The following is a 24443-nucleotide window of genomic DNA, read 5'->3' on the forward strand; positions in this document are numbered from 1 at the left end:
TTTTAAGATTTCTTATAAAATGATGAATGTACTTGATATTTCAGTTAAAAAAAGACTCTTAAAATTAGCAAGATTTTAAAATGCAGAATAAAGGTATCATGAATTATAGTTTGCCAATTGAACAATTACATAAAGGAACAGGAAAAGGAAATAAGCATTACTTGATAAGTGGGAGGTTGGGAAAAAAATGGGAGAGAGAGTGGGGAACGGAGACATCGTAGTGTTAATTATTAAAATTAGTCACTACATTCCACTAAAAGAGCATTTTATGACATTTATATGATTATTCATTTATTTGGTTTTCTTAATAACAATTACTTTTCCTTAATAACAATTACTTTCCTAGGGCATGGATTTCAGTCTTTTTAAAGAGGTCTTTGAGTCTTCCAAAATGGATTTCATTTTGTCTCATGCCATGTACTGCAGGGATGTTCTGAAGCTGAAGAAGGGACAGAGGGCAGTGATCAGCAATGGAAGGGTGAGAACTTTGTCCTGAGACAAGGTTGACTTCAAATTAGATCAGTGAACAGTCTTGGCAGCATTCTCCTCTGAAGCTAGTAAACTCTTCAGACAGAGCCACTTTCTCCAAAGGTGATTAGGGCTTGTGCAGTGCTGATGGTCATTTCTCCTCCCTTGTTTCAAAGGAAGTTTGCTCATTTTGACATAAACGTCCTTATGTGAAACCTTCCTCCTGTTTAACTTTGTCCTGCCATTGTGTAAGGTGGTGAGAGTGTGGTGGTTCTCAGAACCCAAATCCATAAGACCTGTGATTCATAAAGTATTCGTCCCGTGTGGGGACCATGGTTATGGTTTGTGCAGTCTGTATGAACTTAATTGGTTTATGCTTGGACTATTTCATAAATATCTGCAGCCACGGAAATGAGACTATGGCGGACACACCAAACTTGAAACTCTTAGCCCTTAGGGTGAAATCTCTGATATCTACCGCTACGTTTCTATTTGGGCTTTCTTATTTATATTCAGTGAGAATTAATGAAAATGATACTGCTACTTTATTTCAGAGTTTGCTTACTGTAAAGTATTCAAGTCTACATACACTCTGTGTAGTTGAGGAATTGATAAGTGAATAACTGTATGAGTTGATTCGGGTTTTATTTTCACTTTTTTCATTGATTTGACTTAGATGTAAACGTGTTTCGGGTCTGTAAAGTGATCTGGTTTGTAAGGTAGCCTGAGGACAACCAAGGACTTCTCTGCAGCCCGCTGATTCCAGCACTGACCACCCTGCTCTTCTTCACAGATCATTGGGCCACTGGAGGACAGTGAACTCTTTAATCAAGACGATTTCCACCTCCTAGAAAATATCATCTTAAAAACTTCAGGACAGAAAATCAAATCTCATATTCAGCAGCTTCGGGTAGAAGAAGATGTGTAAGTTTTGCCATAGAAGAAATGAATCAGTTCATGTCACAGTGGCTATCTTAATTGGACTTTCCTCATGCTTCCTATTCCAAGATGTTTTTATCTCCAGCTTTAAAATATAATAATGTTCTTCAATTCAGGTGTTTATTTATACTTCTGTTGAAATGAGTTAATTTATTTTGTAGCCAGCTGTTTAAAGAACTGGATTAGTTCTCTCCATTTTGATTTTTTTTTTTAACTTTTGATTGTGGAAAATTTCAAACATATGCAGAAGTAGAGAGGTGATTTTATTTATTTCCTCAGAATACTTATGTAAAGAAATACTTTCCCTCATTATCTCTTTAATTACCTTTCAGTTTTATTTTGTTCAGGAAAAAAAAAGGACAAGTTAAATGTTTCTTTTTCTTTATTTACTAGTATGGAATAATGAGGTTTTTTTTTGCATATTCCAAAAGTGATGATGAGTTGGTTATTGTTGGTTCTTTATTGTTGTTTTAATTCTTTCAATGTTATTATTAGTCTATATATTTTAATGAGTTATACCTCAATGGGAAAAAAAATCAATATTTGACTGGTCTGTGTACCTGCTGTGTAACTGAAGCTCATAGTCATATTCACATGGTTTCTGCATTAAATATCAAATGAATGTGTAGCTGGAGGATGTATGGTTATGTTTAGTTTTTGAGGAATCATTATACCTTTTTCCACAGAGGCTGCACCGTTTTACTTTCCCATCAGAAATGCGTAAGGGTTCTAATTTCTCCACTTCCTCACCAACACTTACTATTTTCTGTTCCTTTGATAACACCCATTCCGATGGGTGTGAAGGGGTATCTCCTTGTGGTTTGATTGGTACTTCCCTAATGATTAGTGATGTTGAGCATCTTTTTGTGTGCTTATTGACTATTTGTATATCTGTGGGAAAATATCTGTGCAAGTCCTTTGCTCACTTTTAATGATTTGTTTTGTTGTTGTTGAGTTGTAGGAGTTCATTTGTATTCTGGATATCAATCCTTATAGCTATATGATATGCAGGTATTTTTTTCTCACTCCATGGGTTGACTTTTCACTCTCTTGATAGTGTTCTTTGATGCATCGTTTGAAGATACAGAGTTTTAAAGTTCTTCTGTTTTATTTCTTCATCTATTTCATACACCATGATGCTGCAGAGTTCAACAAGCACGTCTTAGTGAAGCGTTGACTTTGATAGCTGTGAAAGTAGTCTCTTTGCCAAGTTTTGTGGGATACGGAAAGGAATCTTTTTTCATCTCACCCAAACTGGGGCTACAGATAAAGAGGTTTCCTTCCACCTCATTGGTTGTTGAGTGATGCCCCTTGTTTTAGCCGAGGAAACACTTTCCTGATGCAGGCCAGGAGGTACCCCCTGATTGGAAGCCACTGTGTCATAGGCATAGGTTTGGTGTGGTGTCCCTTGGACCACTCCCTGTCTCTGTGGAGGCTTCGTGGGAGGCCCTGGGAGTCCTTGTGGACTATATAGTTGCCAGACTATGCATAGAAGACTTGGCCTTTTACCAACCAGAGATGGCTCTGGGTCTGTCCTGGTTGAATTTAGGGCAATAAGGTAGTTGTGGGGCTGCCAGAAGATTGATGCTAAAACTATTAGGGTTCTCAGAGTGACCTTGCTTGCCTAAGATTTTTGTTAGTGCCAGGGCTGCTCCACCTTGGTTGTGCATGACAGCCACAGCTCTCAAGCGTGACCCAGACCTGCAGCCAAGAGGCCATCGTCAGCCCTGCGGAGCTCACCTGTGGGCTCTTTGATCATGGCGATCATCCCAGTCCACAAAACCAAGGATCCCTGGACATATTTTGTGACAATGTTGACACATCACAGGAAACAAATGGCCTGTATTATATGTATTCAGAGTTAGTATTGAGACGTACCGAAAGATAAATTTGATAGAGTTGTTTGGTTCGATGAGAGAATGTATAGGCTTGATTCCAGTTCAGATATATTCACGAATATATTCAAATATATTTTAGCATTCTTGGAATTTAGTCCTCAATTCAACAGATTAGAGCATTTTCTTCAGTCTCATGATTTAGTTCAAGATCTTCCTTGGTTAGAAATCAAGTTAGGAGGGGTGGGGAAAGCGGAAATGCTTTTCTAAGTTGTTTACCGTGATGTTGATTGTAATAGTGAAATAGATTATGATGTATCCATAAATATAATATTATGCAGTCATTGAAAATATTGATGTACCCCTATACTTATTATCCACCAAAATGTTTATATTATTAAATGAAAAATCAGGTTACCAAATAATATAGTACCACTTTTGTGTATGTAGATATATATATTTTAAAATATGGAAGAATGATGAACTAAAATGTTATCAATACTTATTTCTTGAATATGCTATTATTGTGTGCATCTCCATTTTCTCCTTATATTTTTTTCCTGAATGTTTTTTCGGTAAATTATTACTCTGATGATCATAAAAAGTAATAAAGTTATTTAGAAGAGGGTGAGGGAGAGTTATGGGCCAGGCCCTGAGCTAGGTGCTTTACTTTCTGTGTTTCGTCAGTGCAATATTTACAAGAGCCATGCAAAGTAGGCATTATCTCCATTTCACATATGGAAAAATCAGCACCTACCCCAGGGCTGTAAAACTTATCAGTGACAAAATCTGTATTTTTTTCTCATACCAATTGATACAAAGCTTATATTTTCTTCAGACCAGCTTGTTGGCATTCAGTACTTAGGTTGATTATATTATGTTCAGCAACAATTGGAAAACCTTCAGTAAAAGAGATGCTAAATTTTCACCAACCACATCTTTCAGGGCGAGTGACTTGGTAATGAAGGTGGATGCTCTCCTGTCAGCTCAACCAAAAGGAGATGCAAGAATCGAGTACCAGTTTTTCGAAGATAGACACAGGTATAGAATCAGTGTTGAATTTGTGATATTTACCTTTACCTCAGCTCCTTTATTTTTCCATATAAAGTGTGTATATAAACTCTTACAGGAATGGAAATTTTGGCATGTGGTTTTTATATATATTCATATATAAAATTCATGTAACAGATATCAGTTGCATAAAAGTTGACATTTATTTCTAAATAAATCTGAAATAGTTCTGAATATACCCTTTAAGAAAACAGAAAGCATTTAATGAAACCGATCAGTTGTCATTTTCTGATATTAAAGAATAAACAGGTTGTTAGAGCATTTGTCTCATCTTTTATTGAAAACTGTCTTGTTTTCAGTAAAATAAAAATAAGTATAGCATTATAAGGAAGTCCTTGTCTTTTGTTTTCCAGTTTTTTATTTTGAAAAGTTTCAAACCTAGAGCATAGTTGAAAGTCTATTATAGTGAATACCCAAATATCTTTAATCTAGCTTCACCAATTGTAGACATTGTGCCACAGTTATCCGTGTGTGTGTATAGTATATGCTTGCATACGAACATACATGCACTCACATTTTGGGGGAACCATTCGAAAGTACGTTGCAGATATCATTCTATATCATGCCTAAATTCTTTGGCATGTGTCTCCTGAGTACCAGGAGTATCTCCATAGTACTGTTAAGCATACCTCAGCAGCTTAACCTTGATAAAGTAATATTATGTAATACCGGTCCATGTTCAAATTTCTCCAATGCTCAGTAATGACTTTTTACAGCTGTTTGCTTGTTTGGTCCAGATCACACATTGCAGTCAGTTGTTGTGTCTCTAGTCTCTTCTAAGCTGGAACAGTTTGGGGGTGTTTTTTGGGTTTTTTTGGTCTTTTATGACATTGACTTTTTTGAGAGTCCAGGCCAGTTGTCTTGTGGAATGTCCCACAGTCTGGGTTGTTTTCTCATGAGTAGACTTAAGGTTAACTTGTCTTGAGGAAGAATGTCTACAGTTGATGTATCCAGGAAGGTGTATGTCCTGATTGCACCTTAGGATCGCCAGGGAGGCTCTAGACGCAGAAGCCTGCATCCTGCTCCGCTGTGACTCTGGTTTAATTAGTCTGGAGTAAGTTGGACTTTGGTTTAATTGACCTGTGCTTTCTCACAGCCAGTCCTTGTGGGGATAAAATTTGAACTAATGACTCCAGGCTAGAATGGAGATCCTCTCCTTTCTCACTGGCTGTGGCTCCTTGCTAATAATCACCCAGGTTGGATTTTACCCACTAGCACCATCCTCTCTTTACTCTGTATGGTTTCAGGAAGTGACATGGTCTGGTTACTACCACAGGAAACATTCCTAATTGACCTGCCGTCTTGTTTGCCTGTCATAGCCAAGACCTGAGCTAGACCTCTTCCCTATTTAGCACATCGTTTTCTCCATGAGTCATATATAATTTAAATGTCCTAATTACAAATTCTATTATGATGCAAATTTCAATTAGAGAAGTTATTTTTATTGGGGTCGTGTTAGTTAAATGAGTGTTTGTTATACTCAAGTCAGAAGTTTCTTACTTAGGCAAGAAACAAGAAGTCTGAATTACTGGTTATGTATACCCTTTCCCTGAAAGTGTGGTCCATGGAACAGGGCACTGTCTGTGAGCTTGTTGGAAAGGCAGAGTCTTCTGGCCGCAGTCCAGACCTCCTGAATCAGAATCTTCATTGTAACAGGATTCCCCAGGTGACTCCTGCGTACCTTAAGATTGGCGAAGTGCTGCGTTCCTTGACGTTTGCTCTACTCACCTCTCAAAAATGTGGGTGATTCCCCTAATGTTGCTTCTGTGTCTGTCACTTTCAGCCTTATTCTGGTCTTCTCTCTGATGAATACAGCAAGTGTATTTAAACATCGTGTTGTCAGTTTATATTGTTCTCCGTTTCCACACCAATATTCCTCTTTTCTTGGTGTTTGAATTGCCCTCTTTTTTGCTGCAGAGATGCGGGGGTGGTTAAAAGACCTTACAGGGTCCGTTTCTGAGGATGTCTGTTGTGGGTCACCTAGAGCACTGGCTCAGGACATGGGTATGCCGAGCTCTACCCCTACCAGCCAGGCTCAGGGGCCTGACCCACACGCTGTGCTCTAGAGGACTGTTGGGGACCCCTCTTCTCGTTTCCTTTGGGAGAGTTTGTATAATGCTGTTCTCTAATGCGCTCTCCCTTCTAGATTCTAGAGTACCACAGGAGGTCCAAGTTATCTGACGGCAGCGGCGCTTATACTTTGGCTTTTACTTAAAGAGTTTGTTGAAATGCAGATTGCTGGACCTACCCCCAGAGTTGCTGGTTCAGTACGTCTGGGTTGGGGCCTGACAATTTGTTTTTTTCACAAATTCCTGGGTAAAGCTGATGCTGCTAGTCTGGAGCCATACTTTGAGAACAGCTGTATTAGAGGGGAAAAAATGTATTGGAATAATTATTGGTAGCTGGAATTACCAATACCAAATTGAAAGCATGTGTTGCAGTACAGTCACAAAGCTATTCGGACGGTTATTTCCAAAACAGTTAAGATTTGAAATGACCTTCATTACCATTTAAACTGTGTTTACCCAGTTTTATTAGTTATTATGTTCTGTTTTGAACTTTGTTTTTATCCCACTGGATAAATGTTTTTGCATAAAAGTGGTGATTAATTTCAAAACCACATTAAAATAGTGTTCCGAGTCAACAAAGATAAGCATTGATTAAGCAATTAATGTTTTGGGAAAATTGGATGTATTTTTAAATCCTTTCAAGTGTATTCCTTTTTAAAATGTATCAGAGGCTCCTGCTTCTCTTAAGCCACCTAAGTCAAAGTGGCTTTGGAAGGAGGCCATGTAACTAGGAATTACATGTGGGGAAATGCATGTTCTCCCCAGAAATCCTAGGAGTTGTCCTTTTTCACTTAACTAAGAACAGGCAAAAAAATTGCATAACTTAATGCTGACAAGATGTAGTGAAGTTCATTTCTTGGCCTTGTAAAATTGTTTAGTTCTTCGGGAAATGTGGTTGACGAGACATATTAGCCACAAAAATATTTGTGTCATTATGACTCAGTAATCTCATGTCTAGGACTATGTTAATTCTCAAGAAATTTCCAAGTGTGAAAAAAACTGGATGTGAGAAGTTCTTTACAGGTTGAAAGGCATCTAAATGTCCAGCAGTATGGACATATATACACTACCAAATGTAAAACAGATAGCTAGTGGGAAGCAGCCTCATAGCCCAGGGAGATCAGCTCGGTGCTTTGTGTCCACCTAGAGGGGTGGGATAGGGAGGGTGGGAGGGAGACGCAAGAGGAGGGCATATGGGGATATATGTATATGTATAGCTGATTCACTTTGTTATACAGCAAAAACTAACACACCATTGTAAAGCAATTATACTCCAATAAAGATGTTAAAAAATAAATAAGTAAGTAAATGTCCAGCAATAAGGAATAGCTTGAGTAAACTACAGCAGGTTCACTTGGTAAATCGAAGATTATTTCTTATTCAGAATATTGATGTATAACAACATGGAAAAATCTTTATAAGAAACTTTTGGGGGAAGGAATGAAATCATTATAAAATTGCTGATATCCTGTAGGTGCATCTCATCTTTACATAGGCATTTAAGGAAGACTGTGTAGAAATATGCCACAAAGTGGTTGAGTTGGGATGGTGAGATTTTATGATTATTTATTTCCTTTTTCACTCTTTCACAAGTTTTTGTAATATTCTTATGCTCCTTTTACTATTTAAAAAAGTCAATTTCTTCTCTCCTCATAACCTTCTTGCCAAGAAATAAAAATTGGCATAATGTAACTGTCAAAAACAAACATCAGAAGCTTTTAGAGGGTTTTTAAACTTTGTGGCAGACCTAATCACATAGTTGACCACCATGTAACCTTGTTGTTTTAGATCTAAAGTTTTTTTGAAATGTTAAGAGGGCTGATTGGTTGTGTTGGATGTGTCATCTCCCCACCCCATCCCCCCCAAAGAAATCAACTGTTTCCTCTTTGCCTCCAGATTAATGTTTTATCTTTTTGATCTCTGTAGTGCAATTAAACTGAGGCCAAAGGAAGGGGAGACGTACTTTGATGTCGTGGCCGTCGTTGACCCTGTCACCAGAGAAGCACAGAGACTTGCCCCGTTGCTTTTGGTAGGGACAACTATAGAGGCAGTTTCCGTCATCTGTGTCACATCGTATTTACCGGAAGTGGTCCCATACCCTGAGATTCTCTGCGAGCATCGTTTTCCCTTAGTTATCTTTCAAGTGCATTGGAAAGTGCTACAGGGCATCTTGGGCAGAGCAGATGTTTTCATAAAGATTAGTAATGGCTCTGAAAACAATTTAATAACCTCTGAAAGTAGGTACAAGTTTGGTTGATTACTTCATGTAACTAAGAAAAAAAATTTATTCAGAGCAAAATGTCTTTGAATTAAATTTATTTTTGCCATACTTTATGTTGGCGAGGAGTAAAAGGTAAAAGCATTCTGCTTTATCATTTTCCTTTCTTATAGCTAGCATTTTTTTTTGTAATGTGTCTTTTTTTTTTGGGCTGTGTCGCACGGCTTGTGGGATCTTAGTTCCCTGACCAGGAATTGCACCCGGGCCCTCGGCAATAATGAAAGCACCACGTCCTAACGACTGGACCACCAGGGAATTCCCTGCAGAATGTCTTTTTAGATATGTTATAAGATATTGCAACTTAAAAACTTTTAAAAGAACTCTGCCAAAAATATAGTTGCCTCAATTTTTTTTTGAGTTGTGTTTTTTTTAAGTTTTATTGAAGTATATAATCACTTAACCTTTTTTGTGGGTATTTATATGTGTTTTTTCCTATGATAGTCTGTAAGCTGCACTGATGAACCTTCAAACTCTTCCTTATGTAGACAGCTATATCCATTGCCTGTCTTGCTTCCCCACATATGTGGGGAGCAGTTATTTGCAATGACCTATTGCCCATGTTTTTGTCCATGTGATATGTATGTGTGGTTTAGATCGTGCACTAGAGCTGTGATTTCTAGGGATTTATCTAGTGCAGACTTTATAACATTTATTATCTTTGTATTTTTGCTTGAGATATTAAGAAATGTTCTCTCTCCTAACTTAGTGTCGATATATTTCTGAAGAGACAATGTAAATATTGTATCTCAAATATCTGTCACTTTGTAGGGAAAATTTTCATGTTTTGTCATCTGGTTTGCTCTTTTAGGTTTTAACTCAGCTGATCAACATGAATCTAAGAGTATTTATGAACTGCCAATCTAAACTTTCCGACATGCCTTTAAAAAGGTAAAACAAAGTGTTAAGAAATCAACCCCTGGAAAAAATCACACTCAATCTGAAATTGAATGTCAAGGATCAAAATGGGTTTATATATGGACCTCATATTTGAAAAAAATCACTTATTTTGAAGTTCAGTTTTCCTAAATTTCTAAGAATTAATCAAAAGTTCTAAGAACTTAGTGTGAGCGTGGGAGCATTTAAAGGTGGAATTAGGGACTTCCCTGGTGGCGCAGTGGTTAAGAATCTGCCTGCCAACGCAGGGGTCACGGGTTCGAGCCCTGGTCTGGGAATATCCCACATGCCGCGGAGCAGCTAAGCCTGTGCTCTAGAGCCCGTGAGCCACAACTACTGAGCCCACATGCCTAGAGCCCGTGCTCCGCAACAAGAGAAGCCACTGCAATGAGAAGCCTGAGCACCACAAGGAAGAGCAACCCCCGCTCGTCGCAACTAGAGAAAGCCCGCGCGCAGCAACGAAGACCCAACGCAGACAAAAATAAATTAAAAAAAAAAAAAGTGGAATTAACCCAGACCACTTGCACCTGTGGTTTGCTTTCTTTCCTTTTTTTTGTTTTGGTCAGAATTACATAATTCTCTAAAAACATTTGAATCAATGTAGCTATTAAATTTACCTTAAAATGTGCTGTGGTGTAGAAAGACACTTGTCTATATGCTTCTTCTTAGAAGAGCAGTCATTTCTAAGTTGGAATGTATGTGGTTCATTTGCATGTATCTTGAAAGGAAGGCAGGCTTGTCTGCGTACTCTCTGAGCTTTGGAATGGTCATTTGTGAAACAGGTCACCTGGAAAGCAGTCAGTAGTAATAGTGTAGCACATCTGGGGACTGTGGTAAATTGCCACCTTGCGAATGCGCTGGCTTCTATAGGTTAGATTCTGAGTGAATTGAAGCCGTGTTTGAAAGTGACGGAAGGGTTCCAGCTTTCACCATTATCCTCGGATAAGAGCAGTGTTTAAATGATTGCATACAGTGTTTTCAGGGCGCGCCCGAGAGCTCAGCCGCCATTTAGGACTTTGTTTTTGAGAGAGAGGAAAGTGAGTTTCTTTCACCAAGGGGAGGCAAGCACTCAGGGGAGGCAAGTGCTCAGGACATGCTTGTGACTCCAGCAGCAGCTGCCTCCATCCCCCCATCCCCCAACAGGGCAGGAAGGAAGGACCTCCCCTCCCAGCCCCACCTCCCCTGCTCTCCTCTCCCGTCTGCAACAACCACAGGATGTACATTTAGGTCAAGAGGTAGTTTTGGAAACACTTTTTTCAGTCTGGAAATCCAATTTGTCTTAAGGTAGTTGTTTACCTGTGTGGATGCGTATAAACTCAAGGACTGTGGTTGCATTGAAAAAAAATTCACATCTTTCTTTTCCATTTCAGCTTTTACCGTTATGTCTTGGAAGCAGAGATTTCTTTTACTTCGGACAATAGCTTTGCTAAGGGTCCAATAGCAAAATTTTTGGATATGCCACAGTCTCCTCTGTTCACTCTGAACTTGAACACACCTGAAAGTTGGATGGTAGAGTCTGTCAGAACGCCGTATGACCTTGATAACATTTACTTAGAAGAGGTAAGAATTATCTTTGCTTCCCAGTGTCTAACCACTACTGTAAAGCCTGTTGAAGATGTAGCGATGGTAGTCTCTGACTGAACAGACTGGATCACAGTCTAGGTGGGCTTCTGAGACAGTAGTGTTCAGGTATAATTGTATTTTTATAAATAACAGCCTAATAGATCTAATTCACATACCATAAAATTCACCCTTGTAAAGTGTACAGTTCAGTAGTTATATTTACAGAGTTGTGCAGCCATCACCACTGTCTAATTTTAGAATATTTTCATCACCCCTAAAAAACACTCCATACCCATAAGTAATCACTCCCCATTCCCCTTGCCCCTGGCAACCACTAATCTACTTTCTTTCTCTATGGATTTGCCTGTTCTATTACGTTTACCTAAATAGAGTCATATATTTTGTGACTGGCTTCTTTCACGTAAATTATTTTCAAGGTTCATTCGTGTTTTGGCATGTATTAGTACTTCACTCCTTTTTATTGCCAGATAGTATTCCATTGTATGGATACACCACATTTTATTTATTATTTATTTATTTATTTATATGTCACTGATAAACATTTGGGTTGTTTCTACTTTTTTACTAGTATGAATAATGCTGTTATGAGCATATGTGTACAAGTTTTCGTAGATATGCTTTTATTTCTCTTGGGTATATACTTAGGAGTGGGATTGCTGGATCATATGGTAATTTTATGTTTAACTTTTTGAGGGATTACCAAGCTGTTTTCCAAAGTGACTGCATCATTTTTCATTCCTGTCCTAATGACAAATGATGTTGAATAGTTTTTCATGTGTTTATTGGCCGTTTGTGTATCTTCTTTGGAGAAATGTCTATTCAAATCCTTTGCCTATTTTTAAAAATTGGCTTGTCTTTTTTTTTTTTTTTTTTTTGCGGTATGTGGGCCTCTCACCGCTGTGGCCTCTCCCGCTGCGGAGCACAGGCTCCGGACGCGCAGGCTCAGCAGTCATGGCCCATGGGCCGGCATGCGGGATCCTCCTGGACCGGGGCACGAACCTGCGTCCCCTGCATCGGCAGGCGGACTCCCAACCACTGCACCACCAGGGAAGCCCTGGCTTGTCTTTTAATTGTTGAATTGTAAGAGTTCTTTATATATTCTGGTTACAAGTCTCTTGTCAGATACATCCTTTACAAATATCTTCTCCCATTTTACAGGTTGTCTTTTCAGTTTTTTGATGGCGTCCTTTGAAGCACAAACGTTTCTAATCTTCATGAAGTCTAATTTACCTATTTTTTGTTGCTTGTGCTTTCAGAGTTATATCTAAAAAACTGTTGCTTAATCCCAGGTCACAAGGGTTTACTCCAGTGTTTTCTTCTAAGTCTTTCACAGTTTAAAACTCTTACATTTTACTTCTTAGATTCATTTTGAGTTAGTCTTTGTACATGATGTGAGGCAGAGTTCCAGCTTTATTCTTTGCATGTAGATATCCAGTTGCCCCAGCACCATTTGTTTTAAAAACCTATTCTTTCCCCCATTGAATGGTCTTTACATCTTTTTCAGAAATCAGTTAACCCTAAATGTGAAGGTTTAATTCTGGGCTCTGAATTTTACTCCATTGGTCTCTGTGTCTGTCCTTAGGCCAGTACCACGCTGTCTTATTTACTGTAGCTTAGTAGTAAGTTTTGAAATTAGGAAGTGTGAGTTTTCCAGTTGTGTTCCTCTTTTTCAAGATAGTTTTGGCTATTCTGGGTTCTTTGCATTTTGGAATCAGCTTGTTAATATCTGCAGAAGAGGCTGCTGGGATTTCAATAGGGATTGCATTAAATTCGTAGATGAATTTGGAGAGATTGCCATCTTAACAATATTAAGTGGTGTTCTGCACCATGAAAATGGGATGTCTTTCCATTTATATAGGTCTTTAATTTCTTTGAACAATATTTTGTAGTTCTTAGTATACAAGCCTGTATAAGATCATGTCATCTGCAAATAGAGTTTTACTTTTTCTTTACAATCTGGATGCCTTTTATATACTTTTCTTGCCTGATTGGAAAAAATTTTTTTAATTAATTAATTTATTTTATTTTATTTATTTTTATTATTATTATTTTTTTGTGGTATGCGGGCCTCTCACTGTTGTGGCCTCTCTCGCCGCGGAGCACAGGCTCTGGACGCGCAGGCTCAGCGGCCATGGCTCACAGGCCCAGACGCTCCGCAGCATGTGGGATCTTCCCGGACCGGGGCACGAACCCGTGTCCCCTGCATCGGCAGGCGGACCCTCAACCACTGCGCCACCAGGGAAGCCCTGCAAAATTTTTTAATTACTGATTCAATCTCTTGTTGTAGGTCTGTTTAGATTTTCTATTTTGTCTTGAGTCAGTTTTCAGAGTTTGTGTCTCTTAGGAATTTATCCATTCTATCTAGGTTATCTAATTTTTTGGCATGTAGTTATTCATAGCATTTTCTTATAGTCTTTTTTATTGAATAGTGATGTTTCCTTTATCCTTGCTGATTTCAGTAAGTTGGCTATTCTCTCTTTTTTTTCCTGGTCAGTCAAGCTAAAAGTTTGTCCATTTGTTGATATTTGTGAAGAACCAGCCATTGGTTTCATTGGTTTTTCTTTATTGTTTTTCTGTTCTCTGTTTCATTTATTTCCATATAACTGTATTTGAAGTCTCTAAGGTAAGTGGTCCTTTTTCCCTAATCCATTTTCAAAGATAGTGCAATTTCATTTCACTGATGTCTCTTCCCAGCCCTCACTCTACACCTAGCTTATAGTATATTAACAAAGGAATTAAAAGACATGGTCTTTACTTCCAGGGAGCTTACGGTGCCTCAGAGCCTCCTTCCTTTTTAACAACATTTGTCTCTGTGTCTGCCTTAAATATCTCTTATTACAATTGAAGCCTGTTTTCTGGTTCTGTCTTCTTGGGAGTTGGGAGACTGGAAACTTGAAGATGGTTACCAAAGGAATTAGCAGCCCTCTTATCATGAGGTTGAATAATTCTAGTTTCTTTAAGTAGAAACCCTTAGGTACTAAGTTGGTGGCAGGGAGAGAGAGAGAAAGAGAGTGTGTGTGCACGTGCGTGTGTATGTGTACATACGTACACACCATATTTTTAACAAATAAGGAGCCCTGGAGGAACCAACTCTTGTTGAAGAGACCACACAAAGCACTAAAGAACAGTGCACAGAAGTGTAGATCAGATGCAAAGCAGGTTTCTTCCGGGGCCTTCCCTGGTGGTCCAGTGGTTAAGACTCCGTGCTCCCAATGCAGGAGGCCCGAGTTCAATCCTTGGTCAGGGAACTAGATCCTGCATGCCGCAACTAAAAAAAAAAAAGATCCCGCCTGCTGCAACTGAAGTTACCACACGCCGCAACGAAGATCTTGCATGCTGCAACTAAGACCAGGTGCAGCCAAATAAATAAATATTTTTTTAAAAAAAAACCCAAAACAAAAACAAAGTAGGTTTCTTCCGTATCTCCCAGAGTTTTTGCTCCTCTTTCTTAGGCTTCCTCCAGTTTCTCTGCACTCCATTGAAAATGCAGAGCCTGAGACTCGTGAGCATGTGGAGCGTTGCAGTAACATGTTAAGCTCCAAGTAGCTCACTGTTAGGGTTAGGTAGGGTCATAAAACCAAGCCTGAGCTAGCCTGGGGTAGAAACTCTTCAATTAGCTAAAGCCAAGCTGCCCTAAGACTTCGTAGTTGTGTCCTGTTTTCTGCAAGAAATTAGCAATAATTTAGGCAGTCGGTGCAGCACGTGAATGGTTTTATGCCATTACGGAGCCATTAAATTCATCTTGGACGTTTGCATTTAGAATAGCAATATTTTCAGCTATATTCCAAAGGCCAAGATGAATTTGCATTGCTCTCTGATGTTTTTCTGATCTTTCTCATTGTTTCTCTCTTTTCTCATATGAGCTGATCCTTGTAGGATTGTTTTATCTATCTTCTCCATTATTTGCTTTTAGATCTGTTCGTTCATTTGGCAGTTTTACCTTACATGCTTTTTTCCCAGTACTCCTCTTGTAGATTAGCATCTTATCCTCTCTGTACTTTTGGAATAATCTCCTTATTGTTTTTTTCTGTGTCCTTTTTCCTGACTCTCCTTCGAACCCACCGTAGTTTCTAAAATTGTGTACTCTTGTTAACTACCAGCACAATCAAGATACAGAGCATGTCCATCACTCCAAAAGGTTCTGTCATGCCCCTTTGCAGGTAACCCCTCCTCCTCCCCCTGGCCCCAGGCAACGGCTGATCTGCTTTTTATCCCTATAGTTTTGCCTCTTATTGAATTTTTTATAAATGTGATCATATGGTATGTTGCCCTTTATGTCTGGTTTCATTCACTTTGCATAATGCATTTCGGATTCATCCATGTTGTTGCATGTATCAGTACTTTGTTTCTTTTTATTGCTGAGTGGTCTTCAAGTGATTTAATTTTGATATTGCAGGTGGACAGCGTAGTGGCTGCTGAGTATGAGCTGGAGTACCTGTTACTGGAAGGTCACTGCTATGACATCACCACCGGCCAGCCCCCACGGGGACTGCAGTTTACCTTAGGAACTTCAGCCCAGCCAGTCATCTTGGACACTATTGTTATGGCTAATCTGGTAAACGATCAGTACATCCAGTGGTGATACTCAGTCATGTTAATTTGGGCACTGCCATTTATGATAGAGCAATTAGCATTCTGAACATGAGGGAGATTAAAATTCATGATGGACTGAATTTTTCTTTTTAAGACAACTTTCTTTTTCTTTTTAAGACAACTTAAAAAAAACTTTTTCTTTTAAGACAACTTAAAAGAAAACATGCTAGAATATTCTACTCTCACCAGATTGGCTCCTGAAAAAGTATTGCTTATGAGCCAACAGCGTTTTTCCCTTCTTTCTCTTTTTTCCTTTTGAGATTTGAAGCTTATTCACACATCATGCATTCTTCACTGAAGTACAGCTAAAGGGCAGGCTTCTTGGCTTGACGGGCCAGTATTTTGCTAGTGTTTCTAATATGTAGATTTTAAGAGTTGCATTCGTTTGTTAACCATCTTATTTAAAATAAAGGTGACTGATATTTCAGAAAAAGAAATAACTGTCCCGCAGAAACGGCATTTTGATGTTTTTAAGAGCACTAAAATTTGTCTTATCTTCTTGTCCTAGGGCTATTTTCAGTTAAAAGCCAACCCAGGAGCTTGGATTCTCAGACTAAGGAAGGGACGTTCTGAAGACATTTATAGAATCTACAGGTAGGATTAAATGATGCAGGTACATTTTTTTTAGAACATTCTGCAATGAGAATCAGCTTGAATTGAATACTACACTGGCAGTTACCCAGGCAATAGAAATTTAATTTGCAGTTGTATGTGTGATGAAACGGTGCTTTTCTAGGAAATTAAATGTGGGAGACTTGTCAGGGTATAACTGGATAACAAGCAGTGTAAATACTAACTATATATATAGTCAAGTTTGACTCTTCGGTCATTCTTTCGTGCTAACAGTATCCCAGGATGAAATCATTGTGTCACTGTGATGAAAACCATAGGCAGATGAGAAAGTGAGTCATTTCAAGAAAGGAGAAAAGAAATGAAGAACAGTCAGACTTTTCAACCCTGGATAGTATATTTCTCTACCCTGAGTGAGTTGCAGATTGACAAGACATGTAAGCTTTGGCCATGGAACCTTGGTGCGAGCACTTGTCTTTCCAGGCCTGAGGTGGTACAGAAGGTACTCCCAGAGCATTGTCGGTAGCCTGCTTTTTGCTTTAAGATTTGCTACAAGTGACTCTTAGTTTAAAAAAATTATACTGCCTTTTAAAAAGGTGTGATCTAAATTCTGCTTAACACAATTTAAATTAGTATTAGGCTATGTGAGAAGACTTCATGCCAATTCATTTCGGGAATGATTTCCATTAGAGTTTATTTGAGAACATCATCCTGTTGTGTCTTCATTGTAGCTTCATAGTCTTTACTGACCCACATGAAAGCTTTGTGGATTTCTGCATATTTCTTACCAAGAAAGTAGAAGACTTTTGTATTATAGTAAAATCTTCATTGTACATAGTAGGGTTTTCGCCTATTAATGTTTTCCCCAAAAGCTTATGTGTTGTCTTTCTAAACTCCGTCCCTGCTGTGTGCCCTTTTCCTGGCCAGGCCTCCTACGGTGGCCAGCACCTCACAGTCGCGGGCTCTCTTCCCCCTTTGCTTCCCAGGCTCTGGAATGTTTCATGCTCCCTGTCAGGATCTCACATTTGCCTGAGAACTTTGCTCTCTGCTGGATGACAGTGAATTCATGTTCTATCGTGGCTTTCTGTAGTTATCACATTAAAATTTGGTGACTGGTAATTTTAGGCATTACAGTTGATTAGTAGGGAAATACTGTTTTCAGTTTTTCCTCCTCTGCCCTGTCTGCTTGCAGACAGAGCTCGTTAGAGTTCTTCCTCCAGAGGATGGGCGCCAGATTGAGTGCAGGGCCTAGGCTTGCCTCTGTGCCTCCAGGAAGGACAGAGTAGAAGCGTTTACAAAACTCTGAAGTAGAGCCATGTCTTGCTACTTGCCCATTACAGAGCAGTAGTGATGCGTTTCCGGTGACGGTGCAGGGGCCCAGGCCCCCAGGCGCTCCTTTATCGAAGGGCGCCGTGCTTGGCTCAGACCTCGTGAACACAGACAGTGGTTCCGTGCTCGCGATGTGCTTGCCAGCACCGGGAGCCTCTCACTCTATGGAAGGTCATTCGAAGAGGGACTCAAGAAGGACGTTTGGGCTGTGACCGATTGGCACACTCAACGTGTAAGGATAGAGAATTTGACAAGTGCTTCTGCGTAGCTTGAAGGGGTTTCCTGCAGATTGGAAAATAATTTGTTCAGAAATCACATAAAGACGATGGACAGATATGGGGGGTTGATATCAGACCATTTACTGCATTTTGAGGCCTGTGGTTTGTGACATCCATCTTCCTTCCTTCCTTCCTTTTCTAAGTCACGACGGTACAGATTCTCCACCTGATGCCGCTGAAGTTGTTGTTGTCCTCAGCACCTTCAAAAGTAAAATCATTAAAGTGAAGGTGAGTTTGGTATATTAAGGCAGCCACTCTATTAAAGTTAGTGAAAGTAGCAGTAACTTGGTATTTAGTAGCTGTTATGTAAAAATACGTATCTTGAAACCAGCCCCAAACTATGTGAGGTGATGGAATGTGTTAACTCCAGAAATTGTGCTGTTATTATATATTCACAATATATACCTATACCAAGTCATCACGTTGTATACCTTAAATTTACAAGTGTTACTTGTTCATTACATCTCAGTAAAGCTGAAGGAAAAAGAAAGAAACCAGCCCAAGACTTTAATTCACCTTTGGAATTTTACTGTAGCGTTTATAGGAATGCACTTGAAATGCAAAATGCCTTTTTAAATGTGAGTTTGTGGCTCTCTGCACCTGAGAGATTGCGCCTTGTGGGTTATCTCAGCGAGCAGTACAAGTCTCGTGTTACATCAGATGTTTTCATAGATACTGCTTTGCTTGTACAGCCACAGTTCACATTATTATTCATGATTTTATTCTCAGAAGACCGGAAAGAATGCCAATGAGAATTTCAACACCCGCAATAAATGGTAGCATTATTTAATTTCTTTTCACTTCTGCTTTCTGTTCTCAGAATTTTGAAGTTCCTAGTGCCTTAAATTCAAGTAAAAGGTATTATGGGATAAATAATCATTATACACAGTAAAACTGAAAGCAGACGGCACACGGTCGAGCAGAAAAATGATCCCTGTGCTGTCGAGAAGATTCGACCCCTGTTGGTACTAGTCAGCCCTGGTACAAGGCTGTCACAAGAGGTGACTCCTTCCTGACAGTTAGAGCTCGTGTGTGCTGCCCTCTTTCCCTAGAACTAGCGGTCAGCTTGCTGAATTGTGCTTCTGATTTTACTCAGACCATAAGGTTCTCTGCCCGTTTTTCAAACCGAAAACAGTTATTGTCTAATTAAAAGAGGTTGCTATCTCCTCACTCAAGATTTTCACGTGATATGATGAGCACAGTTTGTTGAATACGTCTGGACTCGGGGCGGATTGTACCTGCTGGCAGGATCATTCCCTCCCTAGTGCTGACAGTGTTCACAGTGTGCGTCCGGTGAAGATCATCTAATGCCTATTAGACCCAGTAGGGGGAATCAGATCCATCACGTGTGACTGATTGCAGGTTCAGAAGAAGGCAGACATGGTGAATGAAGACTTGCTGAGCGACGGAACTAATGAGAATGAATCTGGATTTTGGGACTCCTTCAAATGGTAAACTGGCATCATAAAGAAATAACGTTTTTAAGGAAAAACTGATATATAAGCACCATCCCTCCCTTCTCTTGAGTATAATAATCCTGTTTGGGCTTTTCAGATTCTGCTCTGTGCAATCTTGCACTTGTACTTAGAGTAGATGAGTGTTTCCCACTGATTAACTGAAAGAGGTTATCGTCCCCTCATGGTGGGGTTACTTCTGTGCCCTAGTTCTTGACTGCTGTTGGATTTTGTCCGCTATTTGGAGAGCTGAGTGGTAATTGCTCAGTTAACCTTCCATTGTATGTCTTGCATTCTGTGGACTAGCCTGTGTCCAGTCTTCTCCTGAAGCTACACGAGGCCCTGTGAGCAGCCTCCCTCTCGTTGGGCAGCCATCCCCACCTCTCGTCCTGTGGGCTGCTTTTGCCGGCCTTGCGCTCTCGGGAAGGAACAGGGATGGGGAAGCACCGTCTCCTTCCCTCTCCCCTTAAAGGGCAGTGTGTCTGTATCAGTGTTTCAAGTGTTCTTGTTTTTACCTTTCTTGTTATAGGGGCTTTACAGGAGGACAGAAGACTGAGGAAGTGAAACAAGAGAAAGATGACATAATTAATATTTTCTCTGTCGCATCTGGTCATCTCTATGAAAGATTTCTTCGGTTAGTCATGTTGGTTATTTCAGAATGTGTGCATGAATTTGTTACAGGATTCTTATTTAGGGAGTATGTGTTTTATGGGATTCTGCCTGTTATACTTCTGTGTATTTGACACACTCTTAAGGATTGTGACTAGATTACCATATATAATTGTATTTGTTTTGATCCAGCCAGCCTCATGAAGGGCAGCTAAATGCATCTGTGTACCTATTACAAGGCTATAAAGATATTTCAGTATCACTGTGCACACATCATAAGGAGTGGTGTTTAATTGTCCACCAAGCATCGCTTAAACCGGAAATTAGGAGGTTAACATAGAGAATAGAGGTGGAATAGGGCCATGGACCAGCCTTCTGAAGATTCGTAGGATGTTAGAGCCAGGAGGGATCTTAATTCCGTTTTATAGACAGGCTGAGATTCAGAGGGTGGAAGGATTCGCCTGCGGTCACACAGCCAGAGTGGAGGAGAGGCACAGGCTTGGGCTGGTTGACACAGCGGTCGCCAGGGGAAAGGCCCTCAGGGCGTCTTGTTGTCAGTGGTCAGGAAGGCCTTTGCCTGAGAGTAACTTCCCTAATGCCAGGGTTCTTTTTCCTTGTAATTTTCCACTACAAATCTAGTCAAGATGTCATTTTACTCATGTTTAGCCCTCATATTCCCAAGAAATAATATCTGACCTAGAATAGTAATGTCAGATGTCAGTAACAACTGAATTTAATTAAATTCCTTGACTCAAAATTTGCTTTTGTTTGTTTCCAAAGTAGGGAATCCTGAAGCTGTAACCACTTGCCGTCCCCTTACCTCGCCCTGCTCTCCTCCCTGGCAGGCCCCGTCCAGGCCGTGGGGGGCAGTGCCGTGACGCAGAGCCACCGGGCTTTTCCAGCTTCTTTTTAGGGTGATGTCCTCAGCTAAGCACAGCCTCCAGGATTCATTTGTACCCTAACTAACGTGTCAGTTCATGAAGCAGTTTATTTAAAGCTGTAACGTAATTAAAACATGTGCCTCTATCAGTTCAGTATATTACTATAGGTAATAAGTATTCCTTCTTTCCCATCCAGTGATAACACTGTAAAGATGAATAAGGGCAGTTTTCCATTGTCCCCTACTCAGGGTCTCTCTTTGCCTAATTGAGCCACCAGTTAGCTCTGCCACAAAGAACACTGAGTGGTCTCTTGATGGACTCTCCTTGCTTTTGTTGAGATTGAAAAGATTTGGACAATTGTTATTATTTTTTGCTTTTGTTTGACAGCATAATGATGCTATCAGTACTGAAGAATACCAAGACTCCTGTGAAATTCTGGTTCTTGAAGAATTACTTGTCCCCCACGTTTAAGGTTTGTTTCTCAGGCTTCGAAAAGGAAAACATTCCTAGTAAGGACATACGTACAGTGTGATATACTTTTCGCTACTTCTACATTATGTGTATGATTTAAAAATTTTCCTTGTATTTGGTTACCCTGATTCACCCGCATAATTCAATGTTGATTATTCTTCCAGACTGGTCTGTTTGGGGGGAATAGTTGTTATAAAACTGAACACAAAATTATGACTTATTTGAAGCTTGGATAACATAGGAGGAGAGTCTGTATCTTTTGTTTTCATGGAGTAACATTCCTCCTCTGAGCGTGCATGTCCTTGTTTAATTAGAAAGCACAGTACAGGTTTCCAGTGAGAAGGATGGTTAGTTCTGTCATGAACAACTACCCAGTGATCTGTGGAAGTAAAGGATCATCTGTGCAAAACAAAAACACGCTTGGGAAGTTTTCCGCTTTATATCAGTTAGTATTTGTCATCTAAATTGATTTATTTGCATCTTTGTTGTTGTTCTTCTTCAAGCAGCTTTTAATGTACTCAGTAATATCTCTCCGAGAGAAGTGATTCACTTCTGGTCCCCTGAAAGTACTTGCATGTAGAATCTGAAAGACTTAATGGCAGCAACCTTGTTCAGAGTACTTGGGTTTGCTGTGTCATTCCCCGGGCTAGACCTAGTGGTGAGAAAGGCTTAAAATCAAGCTCAAAAAAATGTTCTGCTGAAGTCAAGTTTCGACAGATAAAGTCCATTTCCCTTAAACACACAGACACACCGACACACATACACAAATTAATTATCTAAAAGCCTTCACTTAAAGATTTCTGTCATCTCATGTGGTGATTAGAAGCCATAAAAAATGGGGATTTGTCAAAAGTTTATATGTATTCTTTTATGTAGTCACGAGTGAGTCAGGGTCACATTTCTTCGTTAGACCACTGATATGGTAAATGTGTTTTACTTGTGCCATAATCGTGCTTGGTTGACTTACTTGTTTTTCTTAATCAAAGTAAATGATTGTTGTTCCCTGTATCTCAAAATAGGAGTTTATACCTTACATGGCAAACAAATACAATTTTCAGTATGAGCTTGTTCAGTACAAATGGCCCCGGTGGCTTCATCAGCAGACTGAGAAGCAGCGCATCATCTGGGGTTACAAGATCCTCTTCCTGGATGTGCTCTTCCCGCTGGTTGTTGACAAGTTCCTGTTTGTGGATGCCGATCAGGTAAGCTCTTAGCGACTGCGCTTCAGCAGTTTGTATTAAAGGTATTGGACTTCCTTTCCTTTTCTAAATGATTTTATCTTTCCAATTATGGAAAAATACATGCTTAGTTTACATTATTTAGAGTATATGGAAATGTATCACCCAGATGTGATCACTTTTAAAATTTGTATTCGACATATCTCCTTTTCATCTATGTTCCTATTGCCTCTTTTACACAGTTGTGATTGCATTGTGTATGCAGTTTTGTATCTTAAATTTAGTTCATTTAACATACAAATTAACAATTGGAAAATTCATCAGTTTAGCACAGTGCTTGCCATCATCTCCAATTATTTGCTCAAAAGCTAGAAGTTATTGACAAGGGTAAGCGAGAGGAAGTGAAAGTAGGTGGCCTTGATAATGTGGAACTCTTCAGAAGGTCATCCTGCTGTCAAGATTTGACTTAATTAAAAGGAACACACTTAATTTTAGAAAATTAAGATTTCTAATTTTAGAAATTTTAGAGCATACAAACTCAAGAAGTGTAAATGTACTTCTACCCTACAGCCTTTCTCCTTATCCTGAGCTGGCTGAAACCTGAGTTCCTCATCTGAATGGAAGTGATGTAATGTGTGCAAGTCATTTGGACAAAGCTTCATCCAGCTCTTGGGAATTCTGCCCCCTCTGGCTCACTTATATCGCAACTGGCTCAACCTGAAGCATGCTTTCCTAGTTCTAATATAATCACACTTAATCCTTGCTGAGCACTTACTGTGTGCCAGGCGTCATTCCCCATCATTCCCCGTTAGTTCATGTAATCCTCCCAACAACCCTGTGAGATCTCCATTTTAGATGAGGAAACTGAGTCACAGAGAGGCTGTGCAAGTATCAATTATTAATTTGTTTTATTTCTGCTTTTTTTTTTTTTGAATGCTTGGAAATACTCTGTGCCAAGCACCAGGCTAAGCGTCTTGACATGCTAGTGAGGGCGGTCAGCCTAATCAGTGGAGGAAGCGAGGCTCGAGCTGGGTCTCCTGCCTGTGCCGCTGAGCCCTGAGCTCCCCGCCGTATCTCCTGGACCCTGCTGTCTGCATGGTTGTTTAACAGATGCCTGTGATCCTCTCTTCTTCAGATTGTGCGAACAGATTTGAAAGAGCTGCGAGATTTCAGTTTGGACGGTGCTCCCTATGGTTACACTCCTTTCTGTGACAGCCGCAGGGAGATGGACGGCTACAGGTTCTGGAAGTCAGGCTACTGGGCCAGTCACTTATCCGGGCGGAAGTATCATATCAGGTGCCGAAGAAGGAGTGCTTCTAATGCTGTTGTTTGATGTTCTTTAAAAGTAATTTTGTATGTTTAAAGTTGTGAATAGGTAATACATTAATGTGGTTCAGAAATAGAAATTATAAACAATACACAGTGAAAAGAAATCTTCCCCATTCTGTCTCCCTTCTTCCCAGTTCCCACTCCCACAACAGATAAAATCCTCTATTAATTTACTGTGTGTCCTTCCAGACTTTCTTAATTCTTAGGTGAACAACTGTGACTTCTTTTTTACACAAAATATATACTATCCTATTTATAGTTTTGTGCCTTGCTTTTTTTACTTGATGTCTCTAGTAGACTTTATATCCACATGTGGAGAGAGACCTTTTTCCTTTTTACATCAACATATTATTCCAGTATATATATTATTTATGGTCTCCCTATGACGTACAATGTTGTAGTGAATAATTAAATACATAATTGTGTATATTTCAAGTATATCTGTAGGACAAATTCCTAGAACTCCTAGGTTAAACAGTGAATGTATCTGTTGGGCATTTGTTGCTCTTCTACATTATCTTCTCTGGGCAGAGTGTGATTTGGAGAGTAGGGGGATATGTAGGAAGCATCATGTGTAGAGATAAACGTTGGGGTGTGGTGATTTCAGTATTGT

At 39.6% G+C, this 24443-nt stretch overlaps 1 protein-coding gene across 4 annotated transcripts in view; it reads left to right on the top strand.

The window, feature by feature from the left end:
* Positions 1–24443, top strand: part of UGGT1 (UDP-glucose glycoprotein glucosyltransferase 1) — a 124294-nt gene that overhangs the window by 88057 nt on the left and 11794 nt on the right. For 3 of the 4 annotated variants that reach the window (XM_060153115.1, XM_060153117.1, XM_060153116.1), the window contains 14 exons: positions 347–478; positions 1262–1392; positions 4188–4283; positions 8309–8411; positions 9469–9548; positions 10925–11114; positions 15535–15693; positions 16240–16325; positions 18052–18136; positions 19271–19359; positions 19892–19996; positions 21240–21324; positions 22343–22525; positions 23637–23797. In XM_060153115.1, the coding sequence (XP_060009098.1) occupies positions 347–478; positions 1262–1392; positions 4188–4283; positions 8309–8411; positions 9469–9548; positions 10925–11114; positions 15535–15693; positions 16240–16325; positions 18052–18136; positions 19271–19359; positions 19892–19996; positions 21240–21324; positions 22343–22525; positions 23637–23797 (1685 nt within the window). The other variant, XM_060153118.1, reaches the window with a different exon arrangement.

This window comes from Lagenorhynchus albirostris, chromosome 6, assembly GCF_949774975.1.
Source record: "Lagenorhynchus albirostris chromosome 6, mLagAlb1.1, whole genome shotgun sequence".
Lineage (NCBI taxonomy): Eukaryota > Metazoa > Chordata > Mammalia > Artiodactyla > Delphinidae > Lagenorhynchus > Lagenorhynchus albirostris.